The sequence below is a fragment of the Muntiacus reevesi genome, chromosome 1 (genome assembly GCF_963930625.1).
Source record: "Muntiacus reevesi chromosome 1, mMunRee1.1, whole genome shotgun sequence".
In the NCBI taxonomy this organism is placed as follows: Eukaryota; Metazoa; Chordata; class Mammalia; order Artiodactyla; family Cervidae; genus Muntiacus; species Muntiacus reevesi.
This window is the reverse complement of record NC_089249.1, coordinates 153475053-153495395: the sequence shown is the minus strand read 5'-3', so window position 1 is coordinate 153495395 and position 20343 is coordinate 153475053. Positions and strand designations below refer to the sequence as shown.

Below are 20343 nucleotides of genomic sequence, written 5' to 3'. Positions count from 1 at the left end.
CTTCTGCTTCTGTTAGGTCCATACCTTTTCTGTCCTTTATTGAGCCCATCTCTGCACGTAATGTTCCCTTGGTATCTCTAATTTTCTTGAAGAGATCTCTTCTTTCCCATTCTATTGTTTTCCTCTGTTTCTTTGCATTGATCGCTGAGGAAGGCTTTCTTAATCTCTGCTTGCTATTCTTTGGAACTCTGCATTCAAATGGGAATATCTTTTCTTTTCTCCTTTGCTTTTTGCTTCTCTTCTTTTCACAGCTATTTTTAAGGCCTCAGACAGCCATTTTGCTTTTTTGCATTTTTTTTTCTCAGGGATGGTCTTGATCCCTGTCTCCTGTACAATGTCATGAACCTCTGTCCATAGTTCATCAGGTACTCTGTGTATCAGATCTCAGAGTTCAGTAAATGTTAACAAAAAACTATAGTTTATGACAGTGTTTAACATGTAATAATATTCATTAAATGTATGTATGTTGTGGTCACTATTGCATAAATTAATATTCAAATTTGTTAATTCATAACAAGAAATATAATTGTTAAGGAGACTGCATATTTAGGCTATCTGATTCGTACATTAATTCATACAGTCTCTGAAAGCAAGCTATATAGGATGCCAAATTTATATGCAGAAGCAGGCCAAAGGTGTATAGATATTTAATGTCATCAGGCTTTGGTATCAAGATGCAATATCTCTGTATTAGAGACATACCTATTACAAGAACAGATCTAATCTCTTGGTCAGCAAAACTTCTGACTTTCTGGTTCTAGTTCTGAGCTGCCTACTGTAGTTCTATTACTATTAATACTTTCTATACTTAGTATAATGTCATAATTATTATAATTACCTCCAGGCTGTTCCAGTTCTTAAAGATGATCTTGTATATATCTCTGTTCTGTGTCTGTTTTCTTTAAAGGGAGGCAGTCATCTTCCAGGATCTTGGAAAGACCCCAGACATCATGGTCCCCTTGTATACTGATTCTGTATATTTTCCTAAAGCTCTATCCACCTGATGTGAAGAGCCAGCTCACTGGAAAAGACCCTGATGCTGGGAAGGATTAAGGGCAAGAGGAGAAGGGGGTGGCAGAGGATGAGATAGATAGATAGCATCACCGATTAAATGGACATGAATCTGAGCAAACTCTGGGAGATAGTGAAGAGCAGGGGAGAAGGACAGACGTACTGCAGTCTATGGAGTTGCAAAGAGTCAGACAGAACTTAGTGACTAAACAACAACAAAGTCTCTGTAGTATGTGCGTGTATATGTGCTAAGTCGCTTCAGTCGTATCTGACTCTGTGACCCTGTGGACTGTAATCTGCCAGGCCCCTCTGTCCATGAGGATTCTCCAGGCAGAAATACTGGAGTGGGTTGCCATGCCCTCCTGCAGGGGATCTTCCCAACCCAGGGATCGAACCTGCATCTCTTACGTCTCCTGCATTGGCAGGCAGGTTCTTTACCACTAGTGCCATCTACTGCTGCTCAACTGAGGCCTTCTGTAATGAGGAATGGGAGATGTGGGAGTTATCTGTAGTGTAAAACTTGAGGGGTGAATGATGGGGAATATTCCTCAATAATAATGAATATTGATTTTCATTCATCTGAAGTATTTTCAAGTTTCCCTTGTTGTTTTTTCTTTGAGCCATTAGTTGTTTAGGAGTATCATTTAACTTCTACCTATTTGTGGACTTCCCAAATTTCCTTCTGTTACTGAGTGCCCCTTTTAATCTGTTTTGGTCAAACAACAAACTTTGTTTTCTTTATGTCCTTTTAAATTTATTGATGCTTGTTGTGTGGCTTAACATATGTCAGTCCCAGGGCTTCCCTGGTGGCTCAGATGGTAGAGAATCTGCCTGCAGTGCAGGAGACCTGGGTCTGATCCCTGGGTTGGGAAGTTCCCCTGGAGAAGGGAATGGCTGCCTACTCCAGTGTTTTCTCTCTCTCTCTCTCTTTTTTTTTTTTTTTTTTTTTTTAATATTTTATTTTATTTTCCTATAATCCAGTATTCTTACTTGGAGAATTCCATGGACAGCGGAACCTGGCCCTGGCGTGACCTCATGTGGTCCATGAGGTCACAAAGAGTTGGACACAACTGAGTGACTAACAGTTTCACTTTTCATTATCAGTCCTGGATAATGTTAAATTACATTTGCAAATAACTTCTTTTCAAGCAGTTTCTTTTGAAAGGCACAATCTGTTGCACATTGCTTCTGTTCACTGCCTACTGGCCTATACCTAGATACAGCATAGAGCTAGCTGCAAGAGGCTTGAAATGTAATAGCCAGCAGGGGAACCACGTGTTCAGTTAAAATTTGGGGTTCAGTTCAGTTGCTCGGTCATGTTCGATTCTTTGCAACCCCATGGACTGCAGCGTGCCAGGGTTCCCTGTCCATCACCAACTCCTGGAGCTTGCTCAAATTCATGTCCATTGAGCTTGCTCAAATTCATGATGCCATCCAACTTATCTCATCCTCGTGTCAGCCCCTTCTCCTCCTGCCTTCAGTCTTTCCCAGCTTCAGAGTCTTTTCCAAGGAGTCAGTTCTTCACATCAAGTGGCTAAAGTATTGGAGTTTCAGCTTCAGCATCAGTCCTTCCAATGAGTAGTCAGGACTGATTTCCGTTAGGATTGATTGGTTTGATCTCCTTGCAGTACAGGGGACTCTCAAGAGTCTTCTCTAACACCACAGTTCAAAAGCATCCATTCTTCAGCACTCAGCTTTCTTTATGGTCCAACTCTCACATCCATACATGATTACTGGAAAAACCATAGCCTTGACTAGACAGACCTTTGTCGGTAAAGTAATGTCTCTGCTTTTTAATATGCTGTCTAGGTTGGTCATAGCTTTTCTTCCAAAGAGGAAGCGTCTTTTAATTTCATGGCTGCCGTCACCATCTGCAGTGATTTTGAAGCCCAGAAAAATAAAGTCTCTCACTGTTTGCATTGTTTCCCCATCTGTTTGCCATGAAGCGATGGGACTGGATGACATGATCTTCGTTTTTTGAATGTTGAGTTTTAAGCCACCTTTTTCACTCTCCTCTTTTACTTTCATCAGGTGGCTCTATAGTTCTTCACTTTGTGCCATAAGGGTGCTGTCGTCTGCATATCTGAGGTTATTGATATTTCTCCTGGCAATCTTGATTCCAGCTTGTGCTTCATCTAGCCCGGCATTTCGCATGATGTACTCTGCGTATAAGTTAAAATTTGGGGTGGAGGATGTTAATACTGAAAGGAAGAAGAGAATGGATATTGGAGGATAGGCCTGTGATAGGCACCTTTATATTATATTTGTGGTAATTTACTTTGAAATTTTAATACAAATTGTAATCTGAATCAATAGCTTGGGGTTATCTAAGGATTAATATAAATTATTTCTTTGGGGGTGGCTGAGTCTTAGTGCAGAACGTGGGGTCATTGATCTCTGTTGAGGCATGTGGGATCATTCAGATGCAGCATGTGGGATCTAGTTTCCTGACTAGGAATTGAACCCAGGCCCCCTGCATTGGGAGTCCAGAGTCTTAGTCCCTGGATCACCAACAAAGTCGAAAAAGTTATTTTTGATTGCGTGGCTTGTTGTAACAGTATCCACTGCTCTTGCATTAGTAAGATATAAGAAACCAGCAAATCCAGCCACCAAATCCACCAATCTTTGTTAGTCCTGGAGCCTCTTAGAAGTAGAACATGTCACCCCTGTATCTTTCTGCTTCATGGGGGATTCTGTTTTCTTAAATCGCTGAAAAGATTTTAGCATCTGTTTTCTGAGTGATCCTCTCAAGGTGCTGAGCCTTGGAGGCTTGGAGGCATGTTTGTGCCAACTTGCTAGAAAATACTTTTGTTACTAAGCTTGAGAACATTGTTAGCATAGCACCTGGTAGGAAGATAACTGGTGTTGGGGTTATGTTTGTTGGCTCTATCTTTCTCTTATCACTACTTGTATTTGTGAAAAAAGAAAAAAGAAAGACAATAAGAGCATCAAAAACAAAAATACCGCCCCCCCCCCCCCAAACTTCCAAAACAAAACCCCCTTCTCTTTAGTGAATAGCATTGGCAGGTTTGCTTCAGATCAGAGGGTAGCTGGAGATCACTTGCAGCTAGAACTTTCTGCCTCTCTCCTCTCCTCTCAGCGTGTATGCTTTAGTTATTGCTTCCTTCATGTAAAGGGCATAAGACCTGTGGCAACTGTTCTTAAGCTTCAAGAACATGTAGGAAGGAACTCTTCTGTCAACCCCAGTAGAAAAACTCCTGTGAAAGGACTCCATCCTGCCTTGTCCCTGAGGCCGTGGGCCCTGTGATTGGCCAGCTTGGTCAGATAACCACCCCTCAGCACTCACTGTGCCTAGGGGGACTTAGTCATACCAGCTTCTCTTTGGGCTCACATTGGAGCTGAGTGGCAAGAAAATGAGGGAGAGGGCTCTGCGTCATTGAGGAGAAGGAGGAGGAGTCAAGGGTATCAGCACAGGCGTGATGTGGGAGAATGATTGGTGGGGCAGCCATTCCAAACTGTGTCGGCTGCATCAAACCGCTATATTTTACACATGTAATTTAATTGGGTAATTTACTTGATCTCCCTGGTGTCACCTTCATTTATGTGAATAACTCTCACCAATGCAAGGTCTTGTGAGGTTTCTTGTGTATAAAGTGCGTGTCACATGGAGGTCATCAGTGAGTGAGAGTCTGCTGCTGCTTTTGCTGTGTCATCAGTCACCATCAGCCCTTTTCCTCAAGTTCTCATATTTAACTTTTTCTGTTTTTCTATAACATACCCTTGAGAATGTTCGTAAACCTTTAGCTCTCCATTAACTATTGAAGTTTAATTTCCGTAACTACTCACTGTTTCTTTCAGACCCCCCTGCAGGACCTGGTCCCCACATTTCCTATTCACTTCATCTCTCCACCTCTCTCTCCACACTCTGTGCTTGGGCTCTCAGTCTACACTTCTGTGAAGGCCTCATGTGTAAGGTTTTCTGTACCTGTTCCTTTGCTGATGTTGTCACCTTGCTTGGAATACCCTCTTTGCCTACCTTCTCTCTCTAATCAGAATTCTTTTTTTTTTTTAAGTCCCAGGTTAAAGCTTGAGACCTGATCACGTCTCTGTTGCTTTCCTTGATCTTTTTCAATGGCAGGGAGCATTCTGTTCACAGTACTTTCTGCCTTTATGCACATAATTTATTTTTGCTCCTTTTAATTAATTTATTTTTACAACTGTTTATGTGCTAGTCTTTTTTTTTTTTTTTTTTTACATTTTAAAATAGTCTAGGCCAATTATTTTATAGGATGTCCCACATTCTGAATTTGTCTGATTGTTTCCTAGTTAGGTTTGTTGTAATTATTTTTACTTATTTCTTTCAGTGTTTTCTGATTTATTGCCCCGTCTTGCCCTTTTTTTATCTACTATAGTCTGATTTTTAAAAATGGAAGAGAATCAAGGATGTTTGTTATCTTGTTTGAGTTGCATTCTAACTCTCATTGGGTATTTTAAAACCTAATTATTATTTTTGTGTTTTGCCATGACACTGTTGGAGGGAAGATAAATATAGGGTACAGTAAAAGGGCTATTAAATGCTTAGGGAATGTTTTTGTCAACTGTGTTTTTGCCAGTTGTTTTTTAGTAAAGAACTCATTTTAACCCTGCTTAATGTTGAGAATTTTTTATAAAATGTATGAGTCGTGCTTATACTTGCAAGAAGACCCTACAGTATTTCAGTAATTTCTGAACATGAATTTCTATAGCTCAGTACTGTGCTTTTTTGTTTCGTTTTTTTATTTTTTACTTTATTTTTTTATTCTTTTTTTTTGTTTTTTTATTTTTGAAGAAAGTTTGCTTTGATTTATTGTAATGTTGTTCCATTGATAAGCTTACAGTCAGCGAAAGCAATGACATAGCCTATGTTAACAGCATGTTGCAGTGAGAAGGATAAGGCAGATCTTTGTGTACAGGCATGCAAACATCTCTGAGAAATTATTAAATTTACTTTTTCAGCTTTATTGAGGTATAATTGACATGTAACATTATTTAAGGTGTACAATGTGATGTTTTGATATACATATATATTGTGAAGTGATTACTACAATAAGATTGAATAACACAACCACTATCACCTCTTATAGTTACCTTTTGTTTTGTAATGAGAACTTTTAAGACCTGCTCATTTAGCCACTTTTGAGTATTCAGTATGTATTGTTGACTGTAGTCATTGTGCTGTATATGAAATCCCCGAGATATAGTTATCTTGTAGCTGGAAGTTTGCCTGTGGCTCAGTACAATGGATGTAGGGCATCTGTGGTTTAAAATGGGACAATTTTCTTCAAAAACGTAGCTCCATGATATTGGCTTGTTTTACTTCTTTGTCACATAGTGGAAAAAATACCAGTTGTTGAGGTATTAAATATTTTTAAAGCTTTAGTTGTTTGAGATTTTACTTTATTTTTTACACATGACTAAGTTAATTCTAGGAATATTTACTGAATGTCAACATGGGGCTTATTGTTCAGAACAGTCTTTGCTTAGCTCAGTCTAGCATCAGAAACAAAGGATAAAAATGTTTTATCAGTAAGTATTTTTTGAACACCTACTGTGTGCCAGACACTGTTCTGAAGCATAAGTCAGATACAATTTCTACCCCCTAAGGAATTTGCAGTCTTGTGGGTGAGTCAGACAAGTAACCAGCCTCTATAGCACAAGGTGGTACATGCCAGGATTGGGAAACATACAAGAGACTCTAGGAGTCCAGGGGTGGGAATTCTAATCGGACAGAGAGTTAGGGCACTTGATGAGTGACAGTCGAAGGGGACCCATCTGGGGACCTGCAAAGACAAAGTTAAAGCAGTTTTTCTCAAAATGTGTTCTCTGTTTGCTTGAGTCAGAATCATCTGGGAGTGATTCTTAAACCCCCAGATAATTTGTCACCTTTCAGGTGACTCTCAAACTCACTGAAATATGGGAGACATTTTAGTTGAGAGTTAAAGGATATGAAGGAAAAATGAAAATATAGTGTAATATATGCTATGTTTAAGGTACACATAAAATTCTGTGATTAGTTTTATTTGTATAAACTACTTCCCTGATGTCTCAGAATCTGCCTGCAATGTGGGAGACCTGGGTTCGATCCCTGGGTTGGGAAGATCCTCTGGAGGAGGGCATGGCAGCCCACTCCAGTATTCTTGCCTGGAGAATCCCATGGACAGAGGAATTTAGTTGGCTACAGTCCATGGGGTTGCAGATTGAACATGACTGAGTGACCAAGCACAGGATAAAACATTGTAAATTTGCTAATTCCTGTCTTTAAGTGATGGCTGGGTAGGGTGGGACAGGAATGGGGAAAAGGGAGGAATCTTACTATAAAATTTATCTCTTTATCCCTAGATGATTCTAAAAAGTCTGTTTATCTTTTATTCATTTAATGTTTTTGTTTTTCTTTTAGTCCAAGGACAAAATGATGAGAGGCTCTCGCAGAGGATGTGTTAGACTCAGAGTGAGTATTTATTCATTTTTATGAAAACCAATTTTGACAGAAAGAAAAAACTATTTTGACAGATTCATGGGAGTCTAAATTTAGTTTAACTCCCTCACTTAATTGTTGGGGCAGACAAGTTTAAGACTCAGAGGAAAAACAACTTCTCCAGGTTAACTCCAGAACCAGGGCTATAGTTAGTTCTTTTGACCCATTAATTTAATGTTGTATACATGACTTGATGCACCTACTGATTTTTTAAATCTCTGTTTTCTGTCCAGGGACAGGGGCTGGAAATTAAATGAGTTGTAGTGTTGGCAATAGAGTAAGCAGTAGGAAAAACTCTGGGAAATCCCCACTTTCAGCTGCTTAATTCCTTTCTGTTCAACGCTATTAAATAATGGGTGTTGTAGCAGTTATGTCCCTTAGAAATATAATGTGAGCAACATATATAATTTAAAATTTCTGTTGTGTCACATTTAAAAAGCAAAAAGCAGGTGAAATTAATTTTAATGATATATTTTGTTTATGCCAGTATATCCAGAATATTATTTGAACATGCAATCAATAAAAAAATTATTGAGATATTTTACATTCTTTTTTTTCATACTATGTCTTTGGAATTCACTCTGTCTTTTGTACTTATGGCACATCTTGGTTCAGATCAGCTGCATTTCAGGTGCCCTAAAGCCACATGTGACTCAGGGCTACGTTATTGGACAGTACAGGCCTATAGCTTCAAACTGTTTTTTATTTCCTGTTCAGTTTCCACCACTGTCTGAATAGCTAAAGACAAGGAGGAATGCATGGTTGGGGATATAGTTTCTAGTACTCAGCTGTATCTAAAGAAGAGCCTATCTCTGTCGTAACTATTAATAGGTAAATCAGCTTCTAGTGGCATTTTCTTCTTTCGGATTCCTGTTGCTTTCTTTCTGCCATCTTTTTTTCTGCACCCTTACTTTTGAAGATGTAAATATATTTCATAAATATATGATTAGCGTTAGCATTATTAGCATTAGGTTATTGGTAGAAATGGGAGATAACTTTGAGAAAGAAATCAAATTCTAATGGAAAAATTTTGACACTGAGATAGGAGTTAAATATGGTGAATTTGCAGGAGGGAAATGAGACAGGCTTGTTTTGAACAGATGGTGTATATATGACAGCATAAAGATTTTTGAAAATTCAGCTTATTGTACTGTTGGCTATTTTTTCCCCTTTCCTTTGGGTTTTGCTTTTGCCTTCTTGGTTTAATTGCTTTTCTAAGCACTTGTTATTGACCTCAGTCACCGCTCAGTCTGGTATTAACTGCTTTCTTGGCTTAAGGTAGACTCAATAGTGAGACTTTGGCAGAGCTATAGTGAGACAGTCTGGATTGTTACATTTAATAGACAATTTTTTTCTTTTAAATATAGCTTAACTATTTATTAAACCTTGTGACTACCTTGTAGGTTAAGAAGTAGAATTTGGCCAGTTACTGTGGAAGCCTGTCTGTGTGTCCCATTCAAACTGCAGCCCTCTCCCTGTCTCCTAAAATAACCACTCTTGTTTTATAGGAGCCACTTCTTGGATTTGCCTTCCTAAATTCTACATTTTATCTTGCCCATTTTAAAAAATTGATATTTTTTGTTTGCAACTATCTGTTGAAGACTCCAGACCCTTTGACCTGTAGGAGTTTTCCATAGTGTAGGTTTTATCGATTGCATACTGGTGCAGTTCAGCATGTTCCTCTGTCTCTGCTTTTCCTACATATTGGCAGCTGATCCAGAGACTGAGTCAGATTTAGGTTTGATCCTTTTGGCAAGACTTTAGGCGGTGTTGTGTTCTTTTATTAGGAGGCAATGTCTGGTTTTTGCTCGTCATTGGTATTAGTGACTTTTTTTTTTGGCTGCAGGATGTCAGTCCCCTAACCAGAGATTAAATTTAGGTCACAACACTGAAAGTTGCTGAGTGTTAACCGCTAGACCACCAGGGAACTCCCAGATATTACCAACTGTTGATGTAATACTTAGATCCATTTGCAAAATTATGATATTTTATCTTTTTTTTTTTTACTTTTTATCAGAAATAATTATATAAGGAAACACTTCATCAGTTATTTGGTTACCCAGTACTACAATTCAAATAGGATAAATAAAGGATTGATTATTTCCTTTTACTTACTCAATGTTCATAATAATGGACTTAAAACAACACTCATTTATATATATAAATGTCTGTATATACCCAAAAGAATTGAAAGCACAGCCTTGACTGGATATTTGTATACATAGGTGCTGTTTGCAAAAGCGTTACTCACAATAGTCTAGACATGGAAGCAGCCCTAGTGTCCATTTGATGGATGAATGGATAAACAAATGTGAAATATCCGTAACAATGGAATAGTGTTTAGTCTTAAAAAGAAAGGAAGTTCTGACACATGCTACAAAATGGATGAACTTTAAGGGCATTTGCTACATGAATTAAGTGAGTCACAAAGTGACACATACTGTTTGATTCTACTTATATGAGGTACCTAGAGTTGTCAAATTCATGGAAACAGAAAATAGAATGGTGGTTTCCAGGGGTTGAGGCTAGGAGGATTAGAGATTTCTTGTTTAATGGATACAGAGTTTCCAGTTTGAGAAGATGAAAAAGTTCTGGAAATGGATAGTTAGGATTTTTGTACAACAATGTGAATGTTCTTAAAAATATTAAAATGGCAAATTTTATGTTATGTGTACTTTACCACAATTAAAAAAACCCCATGGTATATTTCTACAGTTCTGTAGATCAAACATCTTAGAAAGGTTCTCTCCTTGTTGAAATCATGTTAGCCAAGCTGGGCTCTTATCTGGAGGCTCTGGAGGACTACAAGGGGAGAGTCTGCTTCCAGGTTCATTCAGGTTGTTGGAAGAATTCAGCTTTTTGTGGTGAAAGGACCAAGGCCCTCATTTTCTTGCCGGCTGTCAGCTTGAGATCTGCTCTTAACTTCTAGAGGCTATACATACTCCTTGTCCTGTGGCCCTCCATCTTCAAGTTAGCATGGTGCATGGAATTCTTTTAGTGTTTTAAGCCTCTCTGACTTCTCCTTTTTGTTACTAGCTGCAGAAAATACTCTGCTTTTAAAAGGTCTTATATGATTAGAATAGGTTACACCCACCAGATAATCTCCCTTTTGCCCTGTAATCACTTCAGTGATTACTCATCCTGAAACATAATCCTTGCAGTAACTTCTCATCATATTTACAGTTTCCACTCACACTCAAAGGGGAGGGGAGAAAACAGGGGTCATTGGGCGGGGTGGTATTTTAGAATTCTACCACACAGCATGACTGAGAAGAGCTCGCTATACCTGTGTTTGAATCTTATTTTTGCTCTTTGCTTTGTTGACTGGAAGAGGGAAGCAATCTGTAATTCTCCTGACCTTAACTTTTCTCTTCTTTTAAGTGGGGATTATAATACTCTTGCAGAATTTTGTGAGGATTACACACTTAATTAGGCTTTTAATTAGGGTGTGTGTGTGTGTGTCATGTATGTGTGTGTGGTGTATGTGTGTTTTAAAAAGCCCTTTGTGTTATTTTCAAGAAGCTGAACTGCCATTTGGCTTTCTATTTAGGAAACATCTGGAGAGTTTGTTTGCAATATAGATTTCCAAGTTCCACTCTCTAGCGATATACTGTTTTAGAACTGGGTCTGGAACCTTTTATTTTTAAACAGTTTCTCCAGGTGATTGCATTGTACAGCCAAGTTTGGGACCACTGGTGTGGTAGAATCAGAGAGTGAAGTGAAGTCGCTTCAAAGTCCAACTCTTTGTGACCCCATGGACTGTAGCCTACCAGTCTCCTCCATCTATGGGATTTTCCAGGCCAGAATACTGGAGTGGGTTGCCATTTCCTTCTTCAGGAGATCTTCCCCACCCAGAGATCAAACCCGGGTCTTCCACATTGTAGACAGATGCTTTACCATCTGGGCCACCAGAGAAGTCCAGAATCAGAGAGACCTGGAGCTGAATCTCATTTAGCTACACCCCTTACAGACTCTGTGCCTTTGAGCAAAATTTTTAACTTCTGTGAAGATAACATATAACTTGTAAGATTGTGAGGTTTAGCACTTACATATGTACAGAGTTTGGCAAATCGTACACGTGCAGTGATAACTGCTGTGAGCGATGATGGTAGTGGTGGTGGTGATAATGCATCTATCATCTAGATTCCAAAGGAACATAACAAGCTCTCACAGATCTCTTCCTGCCTATTCATCCATCCTATCCTGTGTTCTAACCACACCACAGTTTCTTCAACCTTGTGTCATGTGTTTTTCTATGTCAGGAGTATTCTATGCCCTTATCTGGTGAGCTCATCCTTTTTTTTTTTTTAAAGTTTAATATTACAATCATGAGGCAGGACAGCACAGTTCACAGGCAGCTTCCCAAAGACACGCCAGGTCTTCTCCTCAGGTCCAGTGCATTGCCCCATAGAGCACCCCAGCCAGATGGGCAGGGAGGCCCACCCTCAGTCCAGTTTCTCCAGCACAGAGAGCACATACGCTCGGCTAAACTTGCTGCCAAAGTTGTAAGCAATGGTAGTGTTGTTCAGCAACAGGATCTGGCAGGCCGGCTGGGCCTCACTCTTCTTCCCCAGGTAGACTGTCTGTAACAGGTCCCCATGGTTTAGATCCGTAAAGCAAGCGTAGCCTGGCTGCTGGTCACCAGCAGGTTGTCTGAGATGACACTTGCACCACAACCCAGGTCTTGGTGAATGGAGTAGAGCTTGAAGCCTATGATGCAGTCCCAGATCCTGATGAGGTCATCTAGACCACAGCTGGTGACACAGGAGGTGGTGTAGGGGAGGGAGGTGGCATTTCCACAGTGAGTGAACGTGTGGCTGACCTGGCTGCCAGTCAACACATCCCACAGTCGCATGGCCCCATCTTACCTTCCCCTGACTAACACTGTGGTCTGGTCAGTGTACATAGTCATGATGGCCTCTGAGTGCCTCTGCAGAGTGAAGAGGCAGCCTGAGTCCTCCAGACCGATCACCCTCAATGTGTGGTCCTGGCTCCCAGTCACACGGTGCCTGGCACCTGCCCCCAGGCTGTGACGGGCTTCTGGTTGCACAGGGCACTGTGGGTCAATGCCACTGTGTCCCTGCTGCTGTCCATGGGGAATTCAGGGGACTGCCCTGCCCTGGAGCCCCTCGGAACTGCAGGAAGCTGAGGGCACGTGTGAGTCTCCGAGGAGAAGTCAAGAACTATTGAGCTGGGCAGCCAATCCTTTTGTCTCTATGTTGCCGGAGGAGACCTCCTCGCTGCTGCAGTGCAGAGTGCCCTCAGTGGCCTCCCCCACTTCCAGCTGACCCCTGCTCCACCCACCACGACAGGATTGCCCTGAAGCTCCAGGTTCCACATGGAGCCGTCTGTGCTGGGGACCAGGTGAGGAAAGGGAAGCTCTCTCTGAGAGGAGTGCCTCCCTCATCCTCAGGGGCCTGGGGCACGGTGGGTGCTGGGCTGGTGTGTGGACAGGAACCATTCTGAATCTCTTCCTAGTACACTGGCTGCACCAGGCGGCTGAAATCATTGCCTGGGGAGTCCTGAGCAGGGCGGGAGCCCACCCAGCGCTAGGACTCAGGCTGAGTTAGCTCTGGGAGCTGCAGCTATGCTGAGAAGTTGGTGTTGATCAAACAGGTGAGGTCTGACAGATCCCCAAAGAAGGGAGGCAGCGGAGGCCCCTGTGATGGTGCTGTAGTGGAGGGCTGTCCCCAGGCCATTCTAGCCCTTCTTCCTGCTGTCTGACAGCCGTTCCCAGCTCTCCTGAGCCCCCAACACATTGACAGCACCACTGTCATGGTGCCGCCCACCTGGGCGCAGGATGCTGGTGAGGTCGTCTCCGATGTGTGCATCCTATACACACATGTGGCCTGCCAAGCAACAGCTCACCAGCAGCATCCCATCGCTGGCCAGAGACTCGATGTCCATGAGGTGCCCATGCAGCATCAGGGGCACGATCTCCGTCTCGGGTGGCCTGTAGCTGTAGTCACTGCAGGCCAGCACCCCATACCATGGGCTGGCCAGGGTCCCGCACCGGGCTCCCTGTAGTTACTCGGGCAGAGCATGCAGTACAGGCAGAGCAGCAGCAGCACAATGATGCCCGAGGCCTCGCTGAGCCTCACCACATTGTACAGGGTGATGTCTCTGTGTGCATGCACCGTGTCTGGCCCCCCCGAGGCTGGCCTCCCAGAGCCCATTCTGCCCAGGCCATGGTGGAAGCCAGGGATTGTGGGTGTCTTAAGGGTGCTCCCCCTCCAGAGGCCTCCCTTGGGTGTGGGGCGGGGGGTGTGACAGGCAGCAGGCTGACGTACGTCTGGGCCAGTGTGATGTTGTAGTAGCTAAAGAGTGTTGGCTAGTGGCCGAAGGACAGTTTCCTCCAATGTTGCTCATCCTCAGGCCCCCAGGTTACTCTGGGGCTGGGCTGTCTTGGACACCCTCAGATGGACCATTGGGCCTGGGCAGCTCCCCCGGCCATGTCTGGTTCTTGGGTGACTTAGAGGTGTCAGGTGGGAAGATGGAGATGGTGGGATCTGGGTGGCTGGCAGGCACCACATCACCAGGTACAGGCAGGGGAGCCAGGGTGCTCTCACCCAGAGAGCCCTGTTATGTCACCTGGGCAGCTAGGTCTGTGTACACCAGGATACCAGTCAAGACAACAGTGCCAGCCATGGTAGGAGCTGTGTTAGACGGGTTCAGGCCAGGAAGTAGACTGCATGCAGCCTCTTGGGGAACCGTGGGATTTGAAAGGAGAATGGTTGCAGTGTGATGGTGTGGGGTGTGGACAGACAACTGCCGCTCAAGGTGTGTTGGCCATGCCACTGGCTTAGCTGGGGGCAGTCAGGCCTCAGGGGGCAGCCACTTGTTCAGATCTGCCAGCTCTATCCAGCAAATGTCAATGAACAGTGCTGAAAAACAGCATTTGAAGGAATAAGTCAGACACCAGGCCCACAATGGCAGAGCAATAAAAACTCCTGGGTGGCAGGCATGAGGGTGAAGTAGCCAATGAGGATGATGCCCAGTTTTGTGACCATGGTTTTCCTGATGGACCAGCTCTCTCTGCTTAGGCCTTGGGCAGTGCACAGCTTCATCTTGAGATCCTTTGGGGTGGAGACCGCTGATTTGGTGAGCACCAACACGTTCTTTAGCCCAGTGATCTCCGCAAGGTAGGGGAAAACCTCACAACAGTTGAGGGTGGGCATCAGGCCAAAGAGTGTGCAGAGCCCCACAGATGTGAGCAGTGATCTGAGTACTGTGACCATGGTGGCAGAGCCAGCCCCCATTTGGACTTGGCCTTGTGTACCTTGCACGTGAAGAAGAGGTAGGCCTGATGTAGGTAGTCACAGGAGGAGGAGCTCAGCTATGCCAGTCTCCTCCTTGGAGTGCACATGAACCAGGCCCTCTGCCCAGTTAGGACTGGGGTGCAGGAGCATCAGGGAGGCCCGCAGACTGCCCAGAAACTTGACATGGTAGTGCTGGAGGATCAGGATGATGGTGTATGAGACCAGTCTCTTCCTGGTGTAGAGGCTGTTACTCATGGAACCGCCTGTGGTTGTAGCAGGCCTGAAATATCTTCTCATGCAGCCTTTCAGTCAGGGTCATCCTCAGCTGAAGTCACCCTGCTTCCCTCCTGGAAAGTGACCATGGATCAGCCTGGCACATATTGGACAGCCCTGACAGTGGACACTGTCTGCACACACAAGTCTGAAGCAAGCTCTTGAAGCAGTATCCCACCGTGAGTGGCAGATGGCGGGCAGGACATGGTGACCAGGCTCATCTTTTAAGAGACTTTTCAAATGGTGATTCTTCATGAAGCATTCCTGACCCACATCCTTCTAACAGATTTGATCCTTTTCCATTTGTCACTTATAGCCATGAAAGGACTTTTCCATGATATTACATGTTGAATAGTCTGTTTTCTCTGCCCACTAGTGAGTTCACACCCAGTGTCACAAATGCATGGCACATTGTAAGTAGGTACTCAAAAAATGCTTCTTGTTGATTTCATGTAATTATAAAAATAGGAATATATTTTAGGGAGTTTACCTTTACTATAGTTTATAGACAAAAGAAGTTAAACACCAGAGGTGTGGATGTGTTTTCTTGGGGAAAAAAAGCAGAACACCCATGTGGTTTTAGGCTACATGAAAGAATAGGGAAAGGAGCCAGTAGTTACTGAGGAAGCTCTTTGGATCAGTGACTATGCTGCCAGATTTTCATTGATACCCCATGATAATCCTCTCAGGTCAGTGGTGTTATTTCGTTTTACGAATAAGGAGACTGAGACTCACACTACTTGTAGTAGCACCAAAGTCACACAGGTAGTAAATGGTGGATCTGGGGTTGAACTTGGGTCTGTCTCATTCCAAAGCCCTGTCCAGCCCTTAATGTTACCAGGCTCCTATTCTTGACTACAGGAGTCAATAATGCAGATGCTCCAACTTGATGCAAAGAAGTGAAAAACCAGTGGAGGAAGACGCACCTTTGGAAAACCTTTTCCTTTCCCTTTGACTGTGTTAATGTCTGAGTGTGGCCACTAGATGGTGCCCTTGCCTTGATGGAGAAGTACAATGGCCAGTTGAGTCCTGGAGTCTGATTTTTTTTTTTCCCCCTTCTGGGACTCAACCAAAAGCAAAGCATCAGTGTTTCCAGGTAACATGAAAAATGGAGAAGTGTTAGTATTAAAGAGGCAGTGTGGGGGTAGAGACAAGAAAAGGTAAAAAATGAAATGGAATTCAAATCCAGATTTGCCACTTACTAGTTGTGACTTCAGAGAACTCATTTATTCAGTTCTGAGTTCTATTTCCTTTACCTCTGGAATGGGCTCCTACTCATGTAATTATGAATATCACATTAACTGATACATTAGAAAGTATCCAGACACAACATTTGGGACTTCAGTTCTTAATGAACGATAGTTACTGTTGTTACTATTGGTGAGATGAATATCAGATTCTGAAGAATTCTGCAGGGCCTTAGGAATAACCAAAGTAATCACTAAATGTATTGTGAGTTTTTGGAAACTGTTAATCCATGTGACTTTTTTTTTTTCACCAATCTGAGTACTTCATTTATTTATTGTGTTTATCATCAGAGTTGACTGATTCCCTGAGGAAGGAGTCTCATATTCTCTTAGTCCATCACAAGAGAGTACAGCCCTGTCCTGTGATGGGTTAATAGTTTAGCACTGATTTCTTCCAGTGCCTATTTCAGTGATTCTACATTATTTTTGCATATGTTAACATCTCTGGCATTGGAATGCATTTTATAATCATTGATATCTTAGCATGGATACAATTAGATATTTTTAGGTTCATCTATAACCTTAAGAGTGTCCTTCTCCCCTATCCTCTTAGATCTACATCCTGTCTGCATCCTTCTGTCAATTGTTTTGTCATTTCATTTTGAAAAATTACTCTATTGTATGTCCTTTTTTGTTACTTCACTAGCTTTTTTTGCAGGCATCATCTCTTCTCTGTGAATTTGACATCAAAAATCCCTTCTCTGACTTTCTTGGACAAGATGTAAACATCTATTTAATCTCTTGTGATTGGTACATAGATGTCATTAATGCTGTTTTCTGAATGTTTATCATATTTTATGGCTATAAATTTAAAAATAAGGTGATGAAAAAGGATGTTCCAGGAAAATACCAAAAGAAAGCTAGGAAATAGTATTATTAATAATACCAGAAATAATAGACTTTAAGGCTTGCCTGGGTTGATTTCAGAAAGTAAATCTAAGTTTGATTCTAGGAGTTATGTAACCTTAATCTTCAGCTTTTAAATAAAAATTCCTGGGAATCTAATAATGAACTATTGGTGGTAAAATAAATAAATAATAGACTTTAAGGAAAAGATTAGAATTGTATGGGAAAAGAGGGTACTCAAAACTCAGTGTTGCATCCATAACATTCTTTGACAATGGTGGAATAAATTAGAAACTCCTTAACAAAACAGAAGCCACGTACCACCTCACATACATACTTCTAAATAATGCATTGGTGAAGGTTGAAATTATAATGGAAATTATGAAATATTTAAACCTGAGTGACAGTGAAGGGACCACATGTTAAAGCTGCATCTAAGGCAGTCTGTGATTTATAACCTTGAATGAATATATTATAAAATAGAGATGGAAAATTAATGAGATAAGCATTATGTTCAAAAAATTAGAAAAAGAAAAAAATTAATGATAAAGTAGAAAGAGGAAAAATCAAGGAAATTTTTAGGCCAGAGTCATTTATTAATGTAAATGTTAAAATCATGAACAAAAAGCATCAAACGATACCTAGTAATATATAAACAAAAAGGGTTATGACCAAACAGAGTTTATTTTGGGAATACTAATAATAGGATTGTGAATCAACTACACTACAGTTCAAAAACAAAAACAGAAAAATCAAACACCTTTGTCTCATTGCTAATTCTAAGGTAGATGCTTTTATTATTTCTCTGTTAAGCACACTGGAACATTTTATTAATATATTCTAATTTTGTAATTAATTAAGGTAATTTAACATATTAACAAATTAAAAAGAGAAATTACATAACCATTTGAATAAATGGAAGAGAAGCAATGAATAAAATGAAACATGCATTCAAGATCAATACCAGCTAGGAATAGGAAGAGAACATTCTTAACCCAGTAAGGAGTATGTGCTAATAAAAAGTTCTAGTGTGCTTAACAGTGAAATAGTAGAAGCATCTACCGTAGAATTAGCAACGAGACAAAGGTGCTTGATTTTTCTGTTTTTGTTTTTGAACTGTAGTGTAGTTGATTCACAATATTATGTTAGTTTCAGGTGTACACTATAGTGATTCAGTATTTTTGCAGATTATATTCCATTATAGGTTATTTCAAGATAACGGCTGTGATATTCTGTGCTATGTAGTATATATTTGTTGCTATGTATTTTATACATAGTAGTTTGTATCTGTTGGAGAAGGCAATGGCACCCCACTCCAGTACTCTTGCCTGGAAAATCCTATGGACAGAGGATCCTGGTAGGCTGCAGTCCATGGGGTTGCGAATAGTCGGACACGACTGAATGACTTCACTTTCACTTTCATGCATTGAGAAGGAAATGGCAACCCACTCCAGTGTTCTTGCCTGGAGAATCCCAGGGACGGGGGAGCCTGGTGGGCTGCTGTCTATGGGGTCGCATAGAGTCGGACACGACTGAAGTGTCTTAGCAGCAGCAACAGTTTGTATCCGTTAACCCCATACCCCTAATTTGTCCTTCCTCCATTCTCCTCTTTGATAACCTCAAGTTTTCTATATTTGTGAGTCTATTTCTGTTTTACATATACATTTATTTGAAATATTTTTAGATTCTACATATAAGCAATGCCATACAGTATTTGTCTTTCTCTGTCTGACTTGTTTCTCTAAGCATAACCCTGAGTCCATCCACTTTGCTGCAAATGGTGGTATTTTGTTCTTTTTTATGGCTGAGTAATATTCCATTCTATATGTATATGCATATACATATATACATCTCTATGTATATATATCATGTGTGTACACACATACACACACATTCTCCACATCTTCTTAATCCAGCTGTCTGTTGACTGCACTTGAGTTGCTTGTGTGTCTTGGCTGTTGTAGATAATGCTGCTGTGAATATCATTTCAAATTAGTATTTTTTTTCCCCTGGATATATACCTGGGAGTGGATTGCTATATTGTATGGTAGTTATATTTTTAGTTTTTTGAGGAGCTTCCATAACCTCCTTACTGTTTTCCATAGTGGCTGCACCAATTTATATTCCCATCAACAGTGTACAAAGGTTTTTTTTTTCTCTGCATCCTCTCCAGCATTTGTTATTTGCAGACTTTTTTGACGATTGCCATTTTGACAAGTGTGAGGTGCTATCTCATTGTGGGTTAGACTTGCATTTCTCTAATGATTAGCAACATTGAGCATCTTTTCATGTGCCTGTTAGCCATCTGTCTTGTTTGGGGAAAAAATCTGTTCAAGTCTTCTTTGATTGGCTTGTTTGTTTTTCTGAGTTGTATATAAAGTTGTATAATCTGTTTGTATAGTTTGGGTATTAACCCCTTGTTGATTGCATGAGTTGCAAATGCTTTATCCCATTCTGTAAGTTGTCTTTTAGTTTTGTTGGCAGTTTCCTTTGCTGTGCAAAAGCTTTTAATTAGGTCCCATATGGGTTTTGGGCATTTATTTATTTATTTTGCCTTGGGAAGGTGATCCAAGAAAATACTACTATGGTTTGTTTCAAAGAGTATTCAGCCTATGTTCTCTTCTAGGAGTTTTATAGTTTCCAGCCTTATGTTGAGGTCTTTAAACCATTTTGATTTTATTTTTTTAATATGCTATGAGGGAACATTATAATCTCATTGTTTTACTTGTGACTGTCTACTGTCCAGTTTTCTTAGCATCATTTCTTGAAGAGACTGTCTTTTCTCCATTGTGTGTTCTTGCCTTCTTTGTCATTGATAACTGACCACAGGTTTGTGTGTTTATTTCTGGCTCTCTATTCTGTTTCATTGGTTAATGAGTCTGTTCTTATGTCAGTACCTTCTCTTTTGATTACTGTGGCTATATAGTATAGTCTGAAGTGTGGGAGGTTTATACCTCCAGCCTTTTTTCTTTTTTCTCAAGATTGCTGTTGCAATTCTGACTTGTTGTGGTTCCATGTGAATTTTAGGGTTATTTCTTCTAATTCTTAAAAATGTCATGGATATTTTGGTAGAGATTGCTACTTTTTTATATATGGTATTCTGGAGGTCCTCAGGAATGCAATAAGATACAAAAGATGTAAGCTTTGGAAAGATGAATCAAAATTAGTGTTTGCAGATGATGTTTCTGTAACTGTACTAGAAGTCCTGGCAAACACAAGAATAAGAAACAAA

At 41.1% G+C, this 20343-nt stretch overlaps 1 protein-coding gene and 1 pseudogene across 2 annotated transcripts in view; one reads left to right on the top strand and one right to left on the bottom strand.

The window, feature by feature from the left end:
- Positions 1-20343, top strand: part of OSBPL9 (oxysterol binding protein like 9) — a 165669-nt gene that overhangs the window by 19349 nt on the left and 125977 nt on the right. For both annotated transcript variants that reach the window (XM_065913286.1, XM_065913280.1), the window contains exon 2: positions 7409-7459. In XM_065913286.1, coding sequence (XP_065769358.1) covers positions 7409-7459 — 51 coding nt within the window. The remainder of the gene's footprint in view (positions 1-7408; positions 7460-20343) is intronic.
- LOC136164305 (sterol regulatory element-binding protein cleavage-activating protein-like) lies at positions 11932-14985 on the bottom strand (annotated as a pseudogene).